General features: G+C 47.2%; 1 protein-coding gene across 1 annotated transcript in view; it reads left to right on the top strand.

Annotated features, from left to right (window-relative positions):
- LOC135054893 (oocyte zinc finger protein XlCOF6.1-like) overlaps window positions 1–14482 on the top strand; it is a 31395-nt gene extending 16913 nt beyond the window's left edge. Inside the window, exon 2 of the mRNA XM_063958348.1 lies at window positions 9806–14482. Within this exon, the coding sequence (XP_063814418.1) occupies window positions 9899–11191 (1293 nt within the window). The 5' untranslated portion in view covers window positions 9806–9898 and the 3' untranslated portion in view covers window positions 11192–14482. The remainder of the gene's footprint in view (window positions 1–9805) is intronic.
- The last annotated feature ends 7720 nt before the right edge of the window (window positions 14483–22202 follow it).

The following is a 22202-nucleotide window of genomic DNA, read 5'->3' on the forward strand; positions in this document are numbered from 1 at the left end:
ATAGGCAGCGCTCCCCCGTCCCCTTCTCCACAAATAAATAAATAATTATATATATATATATATATATATATATATAAATCATAAGCACATATGGAGCAACACCACAGCCCCTGTCACCGTATTATGCCCCACAGTAATGCCCCTGACAACATAATATACCCCCAACATCAATGCTCTTGTCACTGTAATATGCCGCCACATTAATTATGCAGTGCCTGCTTGCTGTGAGGGTCTTGCTTCTTTTGAAAGTTCTGCTCTATGTCAGGGGGTTCTCCCCCCCACCTCCCTGGCCATCACTGCTGCAGCCGCTGCCACTGCAGTGCAAACTGTTCGGGTCTGACTGCTTCAATTGAAAACGTCCCACCCAAAATGGCCACCGCCTCATAGTAGACAGTTATTTAAGATACTAGAGCCTCCTCTAGTATCTTTAATAACTGTCTCCTCTGAGGCGGTGGCCATTTTGAGAAGGACATTTCCATTAGATTGCTGTGGACGGCGGTGGAAGACAGGGACCGGCGGAAGACGGGGATGGGCGGCGGATGAACGGAGGCACGGGCAGCCCGGGCCCTCTCCTCTCTGTTAAAGAGGCCGGGCCCGAGACCGGGCTTCTCAACAAGAAGCTTCCGACATATTGTTCCAGGTCGAGAGACCCACAAGCAATAGCAGTGGATGCACTGGTGACCCAGTGGGTGTTCCGGTCAGTGTATCTGTTCTCTCCACTTCCACTAATACCAAGAATTCTAAAGCTTGGTCAGAAGAACAAGGGTTCAGGCAATTCTCAAGTTTTTGGATGTCGTCAGGGCATTGAGGACTTATGTTGCAAGAACAGCTCGAATTAGGAAAACAGAGGCTTTGTTTGTCCTTTATGATCCCAACAAGATTGGGTGTCCTGCTTCTAAGCAGACTATTGCGCGCTGGATCAGAGGTACGATTCAGTACGCTCATTCCACGGCAGGATTGCCGTTACCGAGTTCGGTAAAGGCCCACTCTACAAGTAAAGTGGGTTCGTCCTGGGCAGCTGCCCCGGGGGTTTCGGCATTGCAGATTTGCCGAGCTGCTACTTGGTCAGGTGCAAACACGTTTGCTAAGTTTTACAGGTTTGAAATAGAGATAAGCGGGTTCGGTTCTCCGAGATCTGAACCCCCCCCCCCCCCCCCCCCCCGAACTTCACCTATTTTACACGGTTCCGAGGCAGCCTCTGATCTTCCCGCCTTGCTCGGTTAACCCGAACAAGGCCGAACGTCATCATCCCGCTGTCGGATTCTCGCGAGATTCGTATTCTATATAAAGAGCCTGAGGAGAAGCGTAAACTTGCCAATATGCCATTTACGACACGGAGTGGCAAGGAACGGCTGAGGCCCTGGCCTATGTTCATGGCTAGTGGTTCAACTTCACATGAGGATGGAAGCACTCATCCTCCTGCTAGAAAACTGAAAAGAGTTAAGATGGCAAAATCACAGCAAAGAACTGTGCGTTCTTCTAAATCACAAATCCCCAATGAGAGTCCAATTGTGTCGGCTGCGATGCCTGACCTTCCCAACACTGGACGGGAAGAGGTGGCTCCTTCCACCATTTGCACGCCCCCTGCAAGTGCTGGAAGGAGCACCCGCAGTCCAGTTCCTGATAGTCAAATTGAAGATGTCCCTGTTAAAGTACACCAGGATGATGATATGGGTGTTGCTGGCGCTGAGGAGGAAATTGACAAGGAGGATTCTGATGGTGAGGTGGTTTGTTTAAGTCAGGCACCCGGGGAGACACCTGTTGTCCGTGGGATGAATATGGCCATTGACATGCCTGGCCAAATTACAAAAAAAAATCACCTCTTCGGTGTGTAATTATTTTAACAGAAATGCGGACAACAGGTGTCAAGCCGTGTGTTGCCTTTGTCAAGCTGTAATAAGTAGGGGTAAGGACGTTAACCACCTAGGAACATTCTCCCTTATACGTCACCTGGAGCGCATTCATCAGAAGTCATTGACAAGTTCAAAAACTTTGGGTGGCAGCGGAAGCAGTCCACTGACAACTAAATCCCTTCCTCTTGTACTCAAGCTCCTGCAAACCACACCACCAACTCCCTCAGTGTCAATTTCCTCCTTAGACAGGAACGCCAATAGTCCTGCAGGCCATGTCACTGGCAAGTCTGACGAGTCCTCTCCTAACTGGGATTCCTCCGATGGATCCTTAAGTGTAATTCCTAATGCTGCTGGCGCTGCTGTTGTTGCTGCTGGGAGTCGATTGTTATCCCAGAGGGGAAGTCGGAAGACCACTTGTACTACTTCCAGTAAGCAATTGACTGTCCAACAGTCCTTTACGAGGAAGATGAAATATCACAGCAGTCATCCTGCTGCAAAGCGGATAACTCAGGCCTTGGCAGCTGTGTTGGTGTTAAACATGTGTCCGGTATCCACCGTTAATTCACAGGGAATTAGACAATTTATTGAGTTAATGTGTCCCCGGTACCAAATACTATCTAGGTTCCACTTCTCTAGGCAGGCGATACAGAGAATGTACACAGACGTCAGAAAGAGTCACCAGTGTCCTAAAAAATGCAGTTGTACCCAATGTCCACTTAACCACGGACAAGTGGAGCAGGGCAGACTCAGGACTATATGACTGTGACAGCCCACTGGGTAGATGTATTGCCTCCCGCAGCAAGAACAGTAGCGGCGGCACCAGTAGCAGCATCTCGCAAACGCCAACTCGTTCCTAGGCAGGCTACGCTTTGTTTCACCGCTTTCCATAAGAGGCACACAGCTGACAACCTCTTACGGAAACTGAGGAACATCATCGCAGAATGGCTTACCCCAATTGGACTCTCCTGGGGATTTGTGACATCGGGCAACGCCACCAATATTGTGCGTGCATTACATGTGGGCAAATTCCAGCACGTCCCATGTTTTGCACATACATTGAAACGACAGGGGTGTGCAAGAGATGCTGTCGGTGGCCCGAAGAATTGCGGGCCACTTTCGGCATTCAGCCACCGCGTGCCGAAGACTGGAGCACCAGCAAACACTCCTGAACCTGCCCCGCCATCATCTGAAGCAAGAGGTGGTAACGAGGTGGAATTCAACCCTCTCTATGCTTCAAAGGATGGAGGAGCAGCAAAAGGCCATTCAAGCCTATACATCTGCCTACGATATAGGCAAAGGAGGGGGAATGCACCTGACTCAAGCGCAGTGGAGAATGATTTCAACGTTGTGCAAGGTTCTGCAACCCTTTGAACTTGCCACACGTGAAGTCAGTTCAGACACTGCCAGCCTGAGTCAGGTCATTCCCCTCATCAGGCTTTTGCAGAAGCAGCTGGAGAGATTGAAGGAGGAGCTAAAACGGAGCGATTCCGCTAGGCATGTGGGACTTGTGGATGGAGCCCTTAATTCGCTTAACCAGGATTCACGGGTGGTCAATCTGTTGAAATCAGAGCACTACATTTTGGCCACCATGCTCGATCCTAGGTTTAAAGCCTACGTTGTATCTCTCTTTCCGACAGACACAAGTGTGCAGAGGTGCAAAGACCTGCTGGTGAGACACTTGTCAAGTCAAGCGGAACGTGACCCATCAACAGCTCCTCCTTCACATTCTCCCGCAACTGGGGCTGCGAGGAAAAGGCTAAGAATTCCGGGCCCACCCGCTGGCGGTGATGCAGGGCAGTCTGGAGCGAGTGCTGACATCTGGTCCGGACTGAAGGACCTGCCAACGATTACTGACATGTCGTCTACTGTCACTGCATATGATTCTGTCACCATTGAAAGAATGGTGGAGGATTATATGAGTGACCGCATCCAAGTAGGCACGTCAGACAGTCCGTACGTATACTGGCAGGAAAAAGAGGCAATTTGGAGGCCCTTGCACAAACTGGCTTTATTTTACCTAAGTTGCCCCCCCTCCAGTGTGTACTCCGAAAGAGTGTTTAGTGCAGCCGGTCACCTTGTCAGCAATCGGCATACGAGGTTACTTCCAGAAAATGTGGAGAAGATGATGTTCATCAAAATAAATTATAATCAATTCCTCCGTGGAAACATTCACCAGCAATTGCCTCCAGAAAGTACACAGGGACCTGAGATGGTGGATTCCAGTGGGGACGAATTAATACTCTGTGAGGAGGATGTACACCGTGAAAGGGGTGAGGAATCGGACGATGAGGAGGAGGTGGACATCTTGCCTCTGTAGAGCCAGTTTGTGCAAGGAGAGATTGATTGCTTCTTTTTTGGTGGGGGCCCAAACCAACCAGTCATTTCAGTCACAGTCGTGTGGCAGACCCTGTCGCTGAAATGATGGGTTTGTTAAAGTGCGCATGTCCTGTTTATACAACATAAGGGTTGGTGGGAGGGCCCAAGGACAATTCCACCTTGTTCTTCTTTTTCTTCTTCTTTTTCTTTTTCTTCTTCTTTTTCTTTTTCTTCTTCATCATGTGCTGTTTGGGGACAGTTTTTTGAAATGCCATCCTGTCTGACACTGCAGTGCCACTCCTAGATGGGCCAGGTGTTTGTGTCGGCCACTTGGGTTGCTTAGCTTAGTTATCCAGCAACCTCGGTGCAAATTTTAGGACTAAAAATAATATTGTGAGGTGTTCAGAATAGACTGGAAATGAGTGGAAATTATGGTTATTGAGGTTAATAATACTATGGGATCAAAATTACCCCCACATTCTATGATTTAAGCTGTGTTTGAGTTTAAAAAAAACAAAAAAACTCCAGAATCCAAAACACACCCGAATCCGACAAAGCATTTTCATGGAGGTTTTGCCAAAACGCGTCCGAATCCAAAACACGGCAACAGAACCGAATCCAAAACCAAAACACAAAACCCGAAAAATTTCCGGTGTACATCTCTAGTTGACACCTTGGGGTATATTTACTAACATTCGTAATTCTCCCGATTTGGTGGGAGAATAATCACGAATGACATCGAAAGTGTAAAACTGCAACTTTTTGAATTTGTTACGACTAATTTACTAAGCTGCCGTATTCTGCATTTTCGGGTTTTCCGCTGTCAATGTCATTCGTTTTTTTAGGCAGTGTTTTACGTGAGTGACTTGTAAAACACTGCCGACTTTAATACAATGAATCTCGGCCGGATCTGAGAGATCCGTGCTGGGCTTCATTGTGCACTTTGTTAAAAAAAAAAAAAAAAGTTTAAATGTTAAAAAAAAATTGCGTGGGGTCCCCCCTCCTAAGGCAAACCAGCCTCGGGCTCTTTGAGCTGATCCTGGTTGCAGAAATATGGGAAAAAAATGGACAGGGGTTCCCCCATATTTAAGCAACCAGCATCGGGCTCTGCGCCTGGTCCTGGTTCCAAAAATACGGGGGACAAAAAGCGTAGGGGTCCCCCGTATTTTTAAAACCAGCACCGGGCTCCACTAGCTGGACAGATAATGCCACAGCCGGGGGTCACTTTTATACCGTGCCCTGCGGCCGTGGCATCAAATATCCAACTAGTCACCCCTGGCCGGGGTACCCTGGGGGAGTGGGGACCCCTTCAATCAAGGGGTCCCCCCCCCAGCCACCCAAGGGCCAGGGGTGAAGCCCGAGGCTGTCCCCCCCCATCCAATGGGCTGCGGATGGGGGGCTGATAGCCTTTTTGTCAAAGTGTAAGATATTGTTTTTAGTAGCAGTACTACAAGGCCCAGCAAGCCTCCCCCGCATGCTGGTACTTGGAGAACCACAAGTACCAGCATGCGGCGGAAAAACGGGCCCGCTGGTACCTGTAGTACTACTACTAAAAAAATACCCAAAAAAAGATAATACACACACACCTTGAAAGTAAAGTTTTATTACATCCATCCACACAAACATACATACATACTTACCTTATGTTCACACGAGGGTCGGTCCTCTTCTCCAGTAGAATCCATGGGGTACCTGTTGAATAAATTATACTCACCAGATCCAGGGTACCAGGCTCCTCGGATAATCCTTTTGTAATCCACGTACTTGATTAAAAAAATAAAACGGATACCCGAGCCACGCACTGAAAGGGGACCCATGTTTTCACATGGGTCCCCTTTCCCCGAATGCCAGAAACCCACTCTGACTGATGTCTAAGTGGGTTTCTTCAGCCAATCAGGGAGCGCCATGTTGTAGCACCCTCCTGATCGGCTGTGTGCTCCTGTACTGTCTGACAGGCGGCACACGGCAGTGTTACAATGTAGCGCCTATGCGCTCCATTGTAACCAATGGTGGGAACTTTCTGCTCAGCGGTGAGGTCACTTTCGGTCAACCGCTGAGCAGAAAGTTCCCACCATTGGTTACAATGGAGCGCATAGGCGCTACATTGTAACACTGCCGTGTGCCGCCTGTCAGACAGTACAGGAGCACACAGCCGATCAGGAGGGTGCTACAACGTGGCGCTCCCTGATTGGCTGAAGAAACCCACTTAGACATCAGTCAATCAGGGAGCGCCACGTTGTAGCACCCTCCTGATCGGCTGTGTGCTCCTGTACTGTCTGACAGGCGGCACACGGCAGTGTTACAATGTAGCGCCTATGCGCTCCATTGTAACCAATGGTGGGAACTTTCTGCTCAGCGGTTGACCGAAAGTGACCTCACCGCTGAGCAGAAAGTTCCCACCATTGGTTACAATGGAGCGCATAGGCGCTACATTGTAACACTGCCGTGTGCCGCCTGTCAGACAGTACAGGAGCACACAGCCGATCAGGAGGGTGCTACAACGTGGCGCTCCCTGATTGGCTGAAGAAACCCACTTAGACATCAGTCAGAGTGGGTTTCTGGCATTCGGGGAAAGGGGACCCATGTGAAAACATGGGTCCCCTTTCAGTGCGTGGCTCGGGTATCCGTTTTATTTTTTTAATCAAGTACGTGGATTACAAAAGGATTATCCGAGGAGCCTGGTACCCTGGATCTGGTGAGTATAATTTATTCAACAGGTACCCCATGGATTCTACTGGAGAAGAGGACCGACCCTCGTGTGAACAGAAGGTAAGTATGTATGTATGTTTGTGTGGATGGATGTAATAAAACTTTACTTTCAAGGTGTGTGTGTATTGTCTTTTTTTGGGTATTTTTTTAGTAGTAGTACTACAGGTACCAGCGGGCCCGTTTTTCCGCCGCATGCTGGTACTTGTGGTTCTCCAAGTACCAGCATGCGGGGGAGGCTTGCTGGGCCTTGTAGTACTGCTACTAAAAACAATATCAATCACTTTGACAAAAAGGCTATCAGCCCCCCATCCGCAGCCCATTGGATGGGGGGACAGCCTCGGGCTTCACCCCTGGCCCTTGGGTGGCTGGGGGGGGACCCCTTGATTGAAGGTGTCCCCACTCCCCCAGGGTACCCCGGCCAGGGGTGACTAGTTGGATATTTGATGCCACGGCCGCAGGGCACGGTATAAAAGTGACCCCCGGCTGTGGCATTATCTGTCCAGCTAGTGGAGCCCGGTGCTGGTTTTAAAAATACGGGGGACCCCTACGCTTTTTGTCCCCCGTATTTTTGGAACCAGGATCGGCTCAAAGAGCCTGAGGCTGGTTATGCTTAGAAGGGGGGACCCCACGCAATTTTTTTTCAAAAAATTAACACTTTCCCACCCCTTCCCACTGATATACATGCACGGATCTCATGGATCCGTGCATGCCTATCCAATCACGGCTCAAAAAAGCAGGTCTGTTTTTTTTTAGCACTTTTTTACGAGTTGTATTTTTTCACGGCAGTGTTTTTTTTTTTTTTTTGCTTTGCACTTCTTAGTAAATGACCGAGATTCATATCAAAACAGCCGCGTTTTGACCGATGGTGTATTCATTCGTATTTTTATTCTTGGACTTGCAAAAAAATATGAATGGCCTCATCACTGCCGTAATTTCTGCTTAGTAAATTCCCGAGATGACACTTTTAAGAAAAAACGGCATCTCGGTCAAAATCGGGACCTTAGTAAATATACCCCCTTGGCTGCTGACGACCTTCGATTTGGTCAGTCAGCTCTGCAGGATCATTAGCACTTTCCCACCCATACTGGGAGCTTTGGTACATCCCCATGATACTAAAATGGACCCCAGCATCCTCTAGGATGGAATAGAAAATAGGATTTTAATAATCTACCGGTAAATCCTTTTCTCGTAGTCCGTAGAGGATGCTGGGCGCCCACCCAGTGCTCCATTTTCCTGCAACGTTACATTTTGTTCTTTTTACACAGGTTCTCATGTGTTAAGATATTTAGCAGCAGTGGCTGTTACGTTAGGCATGCACGTTGGCATGGGTTATGTTAATGGCCATCTTAGGCGGCATGTTGGTATAGTGTGAGCTGGTATGAATCTCGCCACTAGTTTATGTAACTTCTCTCAAAGTTGTCCGTCTCCTCGGGGACAGTTCCTATACTGTGGTCTGGAGGAGGGACATAGAGGGAGGAGCCAGTTCACACTCTTTAAGACTTTTTAAGTGCCGAAGGCTCCTGCGGAACAGTCTATACCCCATGGTACTAAAATGGACCCCAGCATCCTCTAGGACGTAATAGAAACACCAAAAAATGGGTGCCTCCACAGTGCCAAATACATATATGTCCCCACAGTGCCAAATACATATATGTCCCCACAGTGCCAGATATATATATGCCTCCACAGTGCCAGATACATATATGTCCCCTAGTGCCAGATACATATCTCCCCAGTGCCAGATATGCCCCCACTGCCAGATACACATCTCCCCAGTGCCAGATATGCCCCCAGTGTAAGATACACATGTTCCCCCAGTGCCAGATATGCCCCCAGTGCCAGATACACATGTCCCCCCAGTGCCAGATATGCCCCCAGTGCCAAATATGCCCCCACTGCAAGCTACACGTCTCCCCAGTGCCAGATATGCCCCAGTGCCAAATATGCCCCCACTGGCAGCTACACGTCTCACCAGTGCCAGATATGCCTCCACTGCCAGCTACACATCTCCCCAGTGCCAGATATGCCCCCAATGCCAGGTATGCCCACGGTGCTAGATACACATGCCCCCCCCAGTGCCAGATATGCCTCCAGTGCCAGATATGCCCCCACTGCTAGCTACACGTCTCCCCAGTGCCAGATATGCCCCCAGTGCCAAATATGCCCCCACTGCCAGATACACGCCCCCAGTGCCAAATATTCTCCCAGTGCCAGATATGCCACCACTGCCAGCTACACGTCTCCCCAGTGCCAGATATGCCCCCAATGCCAGATACACGTCCCCCCAGTGCCAGATATGCCCCCAGTTCCAGTGCCAGATATGCCCCCAGTGCCAGATATGCCCCCAGTGTAAGATACACATGTCCCCACACTGCGCCCCCCAAGTGCTGCTCACCGCTGCGCTGCTGCTCTGCTCAGTCTGCTGCTTGTGAGGGGAGGAGAGTGCAGCGTGCGCCTCTCCTGCCCCTCAGTCTCCACTCTCCGGCGGCGTTGATTCTCTCTAATTAGGCGCCGGTCTGTGAGCCAATCAGAGTTTGCAGACCGGCAGCTAAGACTCCTGATTGGCTGCTGGTCCGGGAGCTCTGATTGGCTGACGGGCCGGCACCAGGCACTGCAGACTAGGGCAGCAGGAGGCGTCTGAGGATGGAGAGCAGTCTCTGAGGACGGAGAGAAGTCTCCGAAACATGTCGGCTTGTGGTTATTAAAATGACCTTTGCATAATCTTCTGCTTCAAGTTTGCTGAGTGCCGCCTATACACTTCTATTGAGATATATACTTATTTAAAATAATATATTATGACCGCTGGACAAGGGTCACATGCATTGTTAAAAACTTAACAATAGTCAGTGAAAAAAGTAAAAAAATAAAAGACTAACATATTTTAATGAGTAAATAAAATATTATAGTAATATTGTGTCTCCCAACAGGAATATAATCACACAGATTCTCCACTAGTGCTTTCTGTGGGAGATCGCAGTGGGCCGGATCATCATGAAAAGATAATTGGAGAGTGTGGCAGAATGTCCAAGAAACGCGGCAGTGGCAGAAAACCCAGCCTGGCTGACATTATTGAGGGCATCACCGAAACAGCGGACATGCAGAACACACAGGAGGCTATGTCTGTGATTCCTGACAATAAAGGGACTTCAGAGGTCTCCACTGGGTCAGGTCATAAGGATCCAAAGCAAGCCTGCCCTACACAGCCTACATACAGCTCAGAGTCTGAGGAGAGCTCGCAGGCTGACTCCGGCCTGGATGACAATAAGTCTGAGAACAAAAGAAAGGGTGAGTACCCCTGTCCGGAATGTGGAAAACACTTTCGTTGTTCATCCCACCTACTCATACACCAGAGAGTGCACACAGGAGAGAGATCATATGAATGCAAGGAGTGTGGGAAACGTTTTGTGCAGAAGCAGCATCTCCAGTCCCATCACCGTACGCACACCGGAGAGAAGCCGCATCAGTGCACAGAATGCGGGAAAAGGTTTGCTTTTAAATCCGATCTTTCCATCCACAAGAGAACGCACACGGGAGAGAAGCCGTATAAATGTTCTGAATGTGGGAAAGGATTTACCACCAGCTCACATCGTCGTAGACACGAAGCTTCCCACACAGGAGCAAACCCCTTTCCATGTTCTGAGTGTGATAAAGCTTTCCCTACGAAGTACCAGCTACGCATCCACCAGATTGTCCACACGGGAGAGAAGAACTTTGAGTGTCCTGAATGTGGAAAATGCTTCTCTACTAATGGGCATCTCAGCAGCCATAAGCAGACACACACGGGGGAAAAGCCATGTAAGTGCTCTGAGTGCGGGAAAGCATTTGCTTGCAGAGCCAATCTTCGCCTCCATCAGAAATCCCACACAGGAGAAAAACCATTTGCATGTAACGAATGTGCACAGTGTTTTCCCAGCAAAGCTCATCTTACCAGACACATAAAAGTCCACACAGGGCAGAAATCCAATAAATGCCCCAAGTGTGGTGACTATTTCCAGAATTTGTCTGACCTCGCCCAGCACAAGAGAAGCCATGATAAGACCTATGCGTGTACTGAGTGTGACAAACATTTTAAACAGAAATTTCTTCTGAAGCAGCATCAGAAAATACACACGGGAGAAAAGCCATTTGTGTGTGCAGAGTGTGGGAAACGCTTTACACGGAAAGACGGACTGATTTCACATGAGCAGAGACTTCACATTGGCGGAGTAAAGATGTTTGAATGCCGGGAATGTGGGAAACATTTTTTTAAAAAGTCTGAGCTTGAGAAACACAAGAGAGTCCACACAGGAGAGAAACCTTTTTACTTGTACTGAATGTGGTAAATGTTTTAGGGAACGCTCACATCTGGTTATTCACCTGCGACGTCACACTGGAGAGAAACCTTTCTCGTGTTCGGAATGTGGAAAACATTTCCATAGCAGCGGTGATCTTAGTTCCCACATTGCAGTGCACGCAGAGGAGAAGCCATTTGTGTGCTCAGAGTGTGGGAAAGCATTTGGTAGCAGCTGGCAGCTTGTTGCCCATCAGAGATCTCACACAGACGAGAGACCATTCACCTGTTCCGAGTGTGGTAAATCCTTCAAGCGTAGACCAAATTTGGTCAGACATCAGAAAATTCACACCCGGGAGTGAGACCATTTGCATGTCCAGATGTGGGAATAGGTTTATAATGAATTCAGAACTTGTTAAACATAAGATTATATATAGAGATTATAGGTATATAGGGCGTATTGTGAATTGTTTTACTTGTGTACTGTGTGTGGGAGAGCTCTCGCCTATGTCTCATTGCTGGCTCATCATCCAAAGGTTCATGGGGCAATTGCGGAAAGTAATTCAACACAAAGCTAGCCACTTATATGCGAAATGTTTTATTGTATTTGCTCCACTAAATGAAACGACCGTAACTCCACATGGCTCACATAGCAATGCAAATCTCTATTTTAAGATTTAAATTTTACCTTTTCTGAACTTTAATTTGTTTTTTAACATATGTAAGTTTTTAGCTGCTGGATTACATCACACATCATAAAATTACAGGAAATCGGAATCCAGATTCAGTTTGCGCTAAGGACCCTTTGCCCCCTGATTGTGTTGCATCCCTAGTTCATGGAGATATTTGTCTTTCAAATCTGCAAATTGAGGCAGAAAGTTAAGTTACTGCAAGCTTGCAGAAAGCTAAAAGTCAGAAACTTGAGTTTTGTAAAGCGGTGTAGAAGACAGAGTGGGTCAGCTTGTTCTTAGTTTGCAATGACAATGAAGCGTTCATAATACTTGTTGCTCTGCTGGTATTATCCTGGGGTAGTGAGACCTTTTGGTCTTCCCCATGTTGAATAAGGATAATAATAATGGACTTCCTGCCATACCCCCGACGGAAATGGCTGCAGCCTGACCCAGCTCCTCTCTAGCTAAAGCAGCATCCCCATTTACAGGGCTACTCGGGGCCTGAACAGTTAGACTAGGACCACCACTGCCTAGGGGAAGATTCCCTACATATATGGAGAGTTATTTTTCCTCTTTAATGCCCTACAAACACCAGTACCGGGAAATGGAACAGTGCCAATCCAAGATGGCTGCTATGGCTCCTGCTTCCTTCCAGCTCTACTGCCACCTCCTCACCACCCCATCTACTCTCTGTGCCCGTACAAGGTGGAGAACTGCAGGGATCTTTGGCCTCTTACACTGACATAGTGCCGGTCATTAAGGAGTCTATGGCTCCATTAATGCAAGAGCAGCTGACTCCTTTATACAGGCTTTGAAGGAGGCTAGCAATAATATTGTACAGCTGACGCAGAGAGTCCAAGCTAATGAGATTCAGCTCGGTAAGACTTTTACTGATGTTTCTGATCTTAAACAGCATTATAAAAAGCTATATAAACAACATATGCAAGTCCTGAACAAAGTCGATAACTCAAAAATAGATCACGCAGGAACAATCTGCATATAGTGGAACTCCCTGACTCTGTAAAAGGGGATGCCTTGTCTCGCTTTCTTACTACTGCACTTCCAGAATTATTACAGATTTCTAACGCCTTTACTGACATGATCATGGAACGTGCACACCGCATTGGCCCCCCCCTCATGCTGATTCTGGAGGTCACCATATTTCGATGTCTCAACTTTCTTTATCGAGAGGCTCTATGGCAGATGTCCAGGCATAACCACAGCATTCTTTGGAAATGCCACAAATTGTTCATTTTTCAGGATTATTCCGCAGAAGTGACCAGAGCCAGAAAACCCCCTATTTTCACTATATATACATCACATGGTACCAATTTCTCTTACCATCTGTTCCCCACATCTATTACTACGGTGTGATGTTCATTGGATGCTGTGGCTCCCTGGACCCCATCTCTCCGTTACATTTTAGGTGCGTCACAGCACTTTTAATGTGCCTTTTTTATTTTTATGTATTCACTTTATAACTGGAAGTTATTTCATTTGCCTGTTGGCTTTCAGAAGTCTCCTATCCCTGCTTAGGATGTGGTTGTCATTGTGTCAATTTTTCCATATTCTCCCTTTTGTTTTTTGTCTCCCCCTGTTTTCTTCCTCCCCCCCCCCCTCCCCCATTCAATTACTGGAGTGCTGTACTGCTTTACCATGTCTTCGTTATTACGATGGGTGTGCTGCTCTTGATTGGGGTCCTGACTGCTTTGTATGGAATGGCATTTTTTTTGGTTACTAATTGATTCTGCCCTAATAGGGCTCCCCTGAAAATCTGTACTTGGAATGTCAGGGGAATCAACTCTCCCATAAATAGGAAAAAGATATTCACTTACCGTATGTCCATAAATTGGGTATGGATGTGGTAATGCTTCAGGAGACCCACTTGTTGCAGCCTGAAAACCTGAAGCTTAATATTATGGGTTACTCCATATTGTCTTCTGCTGCTTACTCCTCTAAGAAGCGTGGAGTTGTCACTCTGATCAAAAAGCAATTAGCTCCCCAGTTGGTTTATTGCTGACCCTGCTGGTAGATATGTTTATATCAGAGGTTTCCATCCTTGGGGACAGGTTTACGTTCTGTACCAAATGTATATTCGAAAAAGATCTATTCAATCTTTGTTGGCTAAGCTTAGTCCTTTCCTAGATACTTCATTAACTGTGGGAGGAGATTTCAATATTGTGGCCTCTGACTATATGGACCATCAGCGTCCATCTGCTGGACCCCATCGCTCCTTGCCTATTGGTATCCCACATCTCATTTCTCACCATCATTTGATTGAGGTTTGCAGGTCTTGTCAACCAACTTATAAAGAATACACTTGCTTGTCTTCTGCTCACGCCATGTTGTCTAGCATTGATTATATTTTGCTCTCCGACAGACTAACTGTTGGGTTGATGAGTCCAATATCGAACCTATATGTCTATCTGACCATATTTTGACTTGGTTATCTCTCAACCTGATAATTGATAGCGGTTCTTTCTTAAAGGCCGTGGAGCAGCGTTTCTATAATAGGTGCAATGTGTGCAGTGTACATGGGCCCCTGGGTCCAAAGGAGGCCCACACTGTACACACTGCACCCATATTTTAATTAGAGATGAGCGTATTCGGTTTTACTCGGATTAACTCGGTTCTCAAAACGGCATCTTATTGGCAATTCAAAACACGTGACATCCGTGAGCCAATAAAATGCCGTTTTGAGAACCGAGTAAATCCAAGTAAAACCGAATCCGCTCATCTCTAATTTTAATACATACATTTCCGGAGTCCCGCATCGGGCGCTACAGGCGATTCAGAAATCACATCCAAAATGTCCGCCATACAATAGTAAAATTGGTCTCTGGAACATGGCGGGAGCCATGTTTCCAGAGACCTGCACATGAGCAGTAGTCTCCGGCACAATGCCAGAGACTACTGCACCCTGCTGAGGAGGGGACCCAACCGGAGTCTGCACAGGGGCCCCCTTCTGTGTTAAAAGCCCTGACATGGAGGTTCTCATCTTACTTAGTGCATTCTGTGAAATTTTGCAGTATGTTAGAGGGAGCATGGTGTGATTATGCACATAATAATGTTTCTCATGTAGATAATCCATCCCTTTATTGGCAGGCAGCTAAGTCTGTACTAGCATATACTAGCTATAGTAGCATATAATCATAGTATATACCGCCAAACACAACAGAGGCCCTCATTCCGAGTTGATCGCTCGCTGCCGTTTTTCGCAGCATAGCGATCGGGCTAAAAAACGGCTGTTCTGCGCATGCGTATTGAGGAAGGTAGATGGGCAAGGATGGGAGGAATGGTTTATCCCACCCACATGCTGTTAGGTGACTTACAATGCCAGCATGTGGATGTGCGGTTTGGAGAGCGATCAGTGGAAGGAAAATTTGTTAGAACTGTAGACCTGAAGGAAGGAGAAGCAGTACCCCCTGTCAGAGTATATAACCATCAGGGGACCCTCCAATTCATACATCTGGGGGCATGGGTAAGAAATGGGTCCACACCCTCATGGGCAGTAATACAGGACCAGCCCAATAATCAAAGCTTAACATGTAAAAATTTAACTTGTACTAGAATTATGTCTGAACTACGCAAACAGTGGATAGGAATACCAGAAATGTTAGGGGAAAACTGGTACTGGTATTGTGGAAAGTATGCTTACAAATGGTTACCATGAGGGGGAGTGGGAAGCTGCACTATTGGACGAATGTTTCCTAGTATACGCGTATTAACACACCAGGAACTAAAAAATGAACTCCAACATCCCCACAAGCACAAAGCAAAGGGTCTAGTTAGACACAGAAGGAAAGAAACCAAAGAAAAGCTTACCATTTTAAAAGTAGGTGGCACCCTGCAGCTAAGTGATGCAGAATTCGGCGGACTACTAGTAGTGAACTTCTTTTCAGCTGGGGGGCCCTATCAGGAAGAAACTATTGGGCTATAAACCAGCTCTGTGAATTAGTGGACAATATCACAGCTGAGGTAGAATCTACTTTCCTGTATGTAGGAAAACAGATGCAAGAGATCCAGAAGGAGGTAATGCAACATAGGATGGTTCTCGACTACCTTACAGCTCAGACTGGGGTACAACTCTACAGACAGTGTCAGGAGAAACGTGCTGCACGTATTTAACAAACAGTACAAACCCCCTGACAGTAATAGAAGGAAAAATGCAGGAAATAGAAGCTATAAAACAGCAGTTTGTAAAAAAGGTAGAGGAATCATCATGAACATGGGGAGAGTGGGATTTTGGTTGGTTAAACCCAGCAAACTGGTTTAAAGGTATAGGGGGATGGCTGATGGGAATTGTGGTACTAATATCCAAAGTAGCTGGGATATGCTTATTATGCTATGTACTGATCAAGCTTCTTTTATGTTGTATTTCATGATCATCGAAAAAAACTTAAGCACAAGCTGCAAAGAAAAAAGCAAAAAGCCAGACCAGCTCCCACAGCAGAAAGTGACGCTCGAGAAATGGAGGAATATGATGATATTGAATCACGTAATGACAGACCACCCGTCTACAAAAATGGAAGCAGTCAAAATAGACTGTAAAAAGGACTCTTGTGCATCTATGTCTTGTGACTATTTTGTCTGTACGGGATGGTCCTTAACCTCCCTTGGCAATAGGCCAAGGGAGACAGACGTTCTTGACCAGGTCATCGCCTGGCCTGCTCGGCGAAGTAGGGTTTCAAGGTATAGTGTAATGTCTTTTTGAGAATCAAAAGGAGGGAAACGTGAGGAAGGTAGATGGGCAAGCATTAATGTGATTCTGCAATAAAGCCAATGTTACTCCATTTTGTTATATTCAATAGATTATAAGCTTATTTAGCATTAATATATGATATGCTTAAATATGCCTGGAAGAAGGAAAAGTACAGAATGATGAAATGTTCCGTTGGCTGTACGAGAGGAACTCGTGGGTAAGCCATTTCTGAGAAATGGAGCAAAAAAAAGGAACAAACGGGCGTTATCAGGAATAAGACGCAACCCTGAGGTTAAGGCGATAGTTAGTGACAGTTTTTATAACAAGTATAAATATGTGTGTGTAACAAACAATAAAGCAGAACTCTTATTGATACACCAGTCTCTGTGTGTGTTTAATTTGACTTCTCCAGCTAGCTGCACTGCATTTTATTTTGTCTACAGGTGGTTCTGAATACAAAAGACAGGCTGTTGTTGGAGTCCTCGCGGAGAAGGCTGAGGCTAAGGAGGTCTACCTCCAACAGTATGGGCAGCAGGGGGCACACGCCAAGTACTTTCACACAAAACTAAGCAATTTTACATGGGCGAGCAACGCTTTTCAGTCGCTCTGCTGATCGGTGTGTGATTGACAGGAAGTGGGTGTTTCTGGGCGGAAACAGACCGTTTTCCGGGAGTGTGCTAAAAAACGCAGGCGTGTCTGGCTAAAACGCAGGAGTGGCTGGGGAAATGGGGGAGTGGCTGGCCGATCGCAGGGCTTTTGTGACGTCAAATCAGGAACCTGCAGTGCTTGCATTCCAGGAGTAGGTCTAGAGCTACTCAGAAACTGCAGGAAAATATTTTCACGCAATTCTGCTAATCTTTCGTTCGCAATTCTGCTAAGCTAAGATACACTCCCAGAGGGCGGCGGGTTAGCGTTTGCACTGCTGCTAAAAGCAGCTAGCGAGCGAACAACTTGGAATGAGGGCCAGAGTGTACTCCACTATATACACAAGCCCAATCTGACCTTACTGCTTCATTTCAATATTTCAAATCCGAACCCTAACCCCCTTTGCTCAAGAAATTTCTTTGAAAGCTAAAACACATTTCGATGGAGTTCTGGACCAATTGATTTCCCGTTATACTTTTCGTAAGAACTGTCATTCTATAAATTTGGTAATAAAGCGGGTAGACTGTTACTAAATTATTATGCAGTCATTCTACCACCTCCTCCATTCCAGCTCTGCAATCTTCTACTGGGTTGTAGTGCGAAAAGGCCAAGATATTGCAGATGTACTTAAAGATTGATTTGTACTCCCAACTTCTGGCAGATTTATCACAGAGGGACTTGTTTTAGAGCAACATAGGAGGTAATTCAGAGTTGATCGCAGCAGCAAATTTGTTAGCCGTTGGGCATAACCAGGGGGGTGATTCCGAGTTGTTCGCTCGTTAGTTTTTTTTGCTATGGAGCGATTAGTCACAAACTGCGCATGCGCAATGTTCGCAGTGCGACTGCGCCAAGTAAATTAGCACAAAAGTTTGGTATTTTACTCATGGCCTAACAAAGATTTTTCATCGTTCTGGTGATCGTAGTGTGATTGACAGGAAGTGGGTGTTTCTGGGTGGAAACTGACCGTTTTATGGGAGTGTGAGGAAAAACGCTGGAGTTTCTGGGAAAAACGCGGGAGTGTCTGAAGAAACGGGGGAGTGTCTGGGCGAACGCTGGGTGTGTTTGTGACGTCAAACCAGGAACGAAACTGACTGAACTGATCGCAGTGTAGGAGTAAGTCTCGAGCTACTCAGAAACTGCTAAGAAATTTCTATTCGCAATTCTGCTAATCTTTCGTTCGCAATTCTGCTAAGCTAAGATACACTCCCAGAGGGCGGCGGCTTAGCGTGTGCAATGCTGCTAAAAGCAGCTAGCGAGCGAAAAACTCGGAATGAGGGCCCATGTGCACTGCGGGGGGGGGGGGGGGGGGCAGATATAACGTGCAGAGAGAGTTACATTTGTGTGGGTTATATGGTTTCTGTGCAGGGTAAATACTGGCTGCTTTATTTTTACACTGCAATTTAGATTTTAGTTTGAACACACACCACCCAAATAAAACTCTCTCTGCACATGTTACATCTGCCCCCCTGCAGTGCACATGAGGTCATTCTGACCCATTCACACGCAGCGGTTCATAGCTGCGGTGCGAACGGGTCAGGACTGCGCCAGCGTGGCGCCCACAATGCGCACGCGTGTCGTTGCCCGGTGACAGCCGTCGCTGGGCATTCGCTGGACGCGGATATATGACGTCAAATCCGGACACGAATAGGCTGAAGTGATCGCAAGCGCTGAGTAGGTTCAGAGCTACTCTGAAGCTGCACAAACTGTATTTGCAGAGCTCGGCTGCACAAGCGTTCACACTTCTGCTAAGCTAAATACACTCCCCAGTGGGCGGCGGCATAGCGTTTGCATGGCTGCTAAAACTAGCTAGCAAGCGATCAACTCAGAATGACCCCCATAGTCTCTCCATTAATCCTCTCAGAGCTTTTTGAGTAATTGCTAGCCCCTATTACAACCGATGAGGTGTCTGCTGCAATTAGCAAACTGAAGCCATTAAAAGCTCCTGGCCGAGACGGCTTTTCAGGAGACTTTTATAAAAAAATCCTCAACAAAAATACATGTACACCCAGTGGCGTAAGTTCTTCCCAGTTGCCCGGAGACAAAATAAATATTGGTGCCCCCGCCCCTATATTTACAGAAATATACAGAAATATATGTAATGGGACGTGGTTACTAATCCTGGGTATGACACTTGTATAATAAAAAGGGTGATTTGTAAGGTCCAGTGAGGAAGTCAGCCACTGAAGAGATAGCAGCAGCTATCAATTAACTTAATTCAATGGTGTCACAGAATGGGAGGAGAGGTGCCCCCTTCAGAGCAGGAGCCCGGCGGCAGATGACTCTGTTGCCTCCCAGAGTTACGCCTCTGTGTACACCCCTTACTTCCCCTTTTAACTCCATCCTCTCTTTCACACCATCTTCCACCATTTCAACAGTGCTGTTATCAAAGTTTCCCCAAACCATGCCGTGACCCAGAACTACCTGCCTCATATCGTCCTATATCAGTGATGGCTAACCTTGACACTCCAGCTGTTCTTCAACTACACATCCCAGCATGCCCTGCTACAGTTTTGCTATCTGGCCATGCTAAAACTGATGCAGGGCATGCTGGGATGTGTAGTTCAACAACAGCTGGAGTGTCAAGGTTAGCCATCACTGTCCTATATCATACCTCCCAACATGACCCTCTCCAGGAGGGACAGAATGCTATGCTCCTGGACTTGTCTCTTGATATATGATTGCCATCACCTGTGGTGAAACACCTTTCTTATCCATTAACTAGTTCAATACAGGTGCCGGCAATCATAAATTAAGAGAAAAGTCCAGAAGCAGAGCATTGTGTCCCTCTTGGAGAGGGTCATGTTGGGAGGTATGTTATATCACTTTTGGACGTTGATTACAAGATGTTCATGAACATTATTTCTGACAAATTAAAAACAATCTTGCCATCTACTATTGCGCCAGATCAGATTGGGTTATTTGGGGGTTGCCATTACACTATTAATATTTGTAAGGTGATCTCCGGGATCCAGTTGTTTGCCATGTCTTCTTCTTCCCTCTCCCCACAAGTGATCATTTCTATGGATGCGGAGAATGCTTTCGATTTGGTCACCTGGGATCACCTTAATTTCTCTTATGTCCTAAAGGATGCTAGGGTCCACATTAGTACCATGGGGTATAGACGGGTCCACTAGGAGCCACTGGCACTTTAAGAGTTTAATAGTGTGGGCTGGCTCCTCCCTCTATGCCCCTCTTACCAGACTCAGTTTAGAAAATGTGCCCGGTGGAACCAGTCACAGCTAGGGGAGCTCCATATGACTTTTTCTAGCTTTATTATTTTTCTTAGAGTTAGGTACAGGGAGGCTGCTGGCAACAGCCTCTCTGCTTCGTGGCACTTAGGGGCGGAGTAGTGTCCAACCCTGAGAGGTTAATGGCCACTATCTCCGCTGACAGGACACTAAGCTCCTGTGGGTGATGATCATTAGCCGCTCGAGGTGACCGCTCACTCCCGCAGCATGCCGCCACCCCCTAACAGAGCCAGAAGATTCCGGTGGCGAGTGAGTCACCGGCGACCCGACAAGCGGGGAGCCGGTGTGAATGGCGACAACAGGGTAGGAGCGCAGTACTAACTGTGCTCTGGAGAGCTCAGTGGTACACAGTGCGGCGCTATGAGGGGCGCCCTGAGCCAGCGCGAATACCCTACACTGGTCACTCAAGGTTGTCAGGTACCTCGGTAATGTTGCTAGCCCATACCTCAGGCCCAGTAGCAGATCTTGCCATGGGCAAGCAGGACTTTTGCCCGGGGCGCCGCCTTCCGGAGGGCGCCACACCATGGCAAGATCCGCTACTGCTGTGCCCCCCGCTGCCCGCTGTGTCCCGCTGCCACTGCGTCCCGCTGTGAAGGGAACTAGACGCGTAGCGTCTAGTTTCCCTTCGTGGAGAGGACCTTTGCTGTGCGGTGCGCGAATACGTCATTTACAGCATTTCAGCGGCGCTACCACTGTACAGGGGGCGTAACTGACCACGCCCCCTGTATGAAGCCACGCCCCTATTTCCCGCCCGGGGCGCAAAAAGGCCTAGAACTGGCCCTGCTCAGGCCAGTATAAAGAATTGAAAGCGGGAAGACGCGCCATGTTCAAGGGGCAGCGCTTCTCCTCAGAGCGGACCCAGCGGCTTCCAGCGCCATTTTATCCCTGCAGATACACCTACAGCGACGCTGACAGGGAGTACTGTCCCTCCACACGACTCCAGCTATCCTGTGCGGTACCAGGGGGTTGTAGAAGGGGGGAGGCTGTTTAATTACTGCGTAGTCTTTTAAGGGTACACAGTCAGCGCCAAGTATTTGGTTTATATCTACCTATTGAAGTACTGTGTGTGTGCTGGCTCCAAGCTCTGTGTTTCTCTGAAGGAATTTGGGGGGGAAACTGTGGGGTATATTTACTAAAATTCGTAGTTTACTGAATGAGGTTAAAGTTCAAACACGAATGACATCGAATGTGTGAAATTGCAACTTTTTGAATTTTTTTACGACTCATTTACTATGCTGTCGTATTCTGCATTTTCGAGTTTTCCGATGTCGATGTCATTCGTATATTCAGGCAGTGTTTTACGGGAGTGAATAGTAAAACACTGCCGACATTAACACAATGAATCTCGGCCGGATCTGTGAGATCCGTGCAGGGCTTCATTGTGCACCTTTAATTTTTTTTTAAAGTGATGGATAAAAAAAAAAATGCGTGGGGTCCCCCCTCCTAAGCAAAACCAGCCTCGGGCTCTTTGAGCCGGTCCTGGTTGAAAAAATATGGGGAAAAAAATGACAGGGGTTCCCCCATATTTGATCAACCATATCAAAAATACCCCCCAAAAAACAGGACACACACACCGTGACAGTAAAACTTTATTACATACATGCAAACCTACATACACACATACTTACCTATGTTCACACGAGGCTCGGTCCACTTCTCCATGTAGACTCCACGGGGTATCTGTGTAAAAAATTATACTCACATAATCCAGTGTAGCAAGTGTCCTCTTTATAGTCCACGTACTTGGCAAAAAAACAAACCGGAAACCCGAACCACGCACTGAAAGGG

The sequence above is a fragment of the Pseudophryne corroboree genome, chromosome 3, assembly GCF_028390025.1.
Source record: "Pseudophryne corroboree isolate aPseCor3 chromosome 3, aPseCor3.hap2, whole genome shotgun sequence".
Taxonomy (NCBI): domain Eukaryota; kingdom Metazoa; phylum Chordata; class Amphibia; order Anura; family Myobatrachidae; genus Pseudophryne; species Pseudophryne corroboree.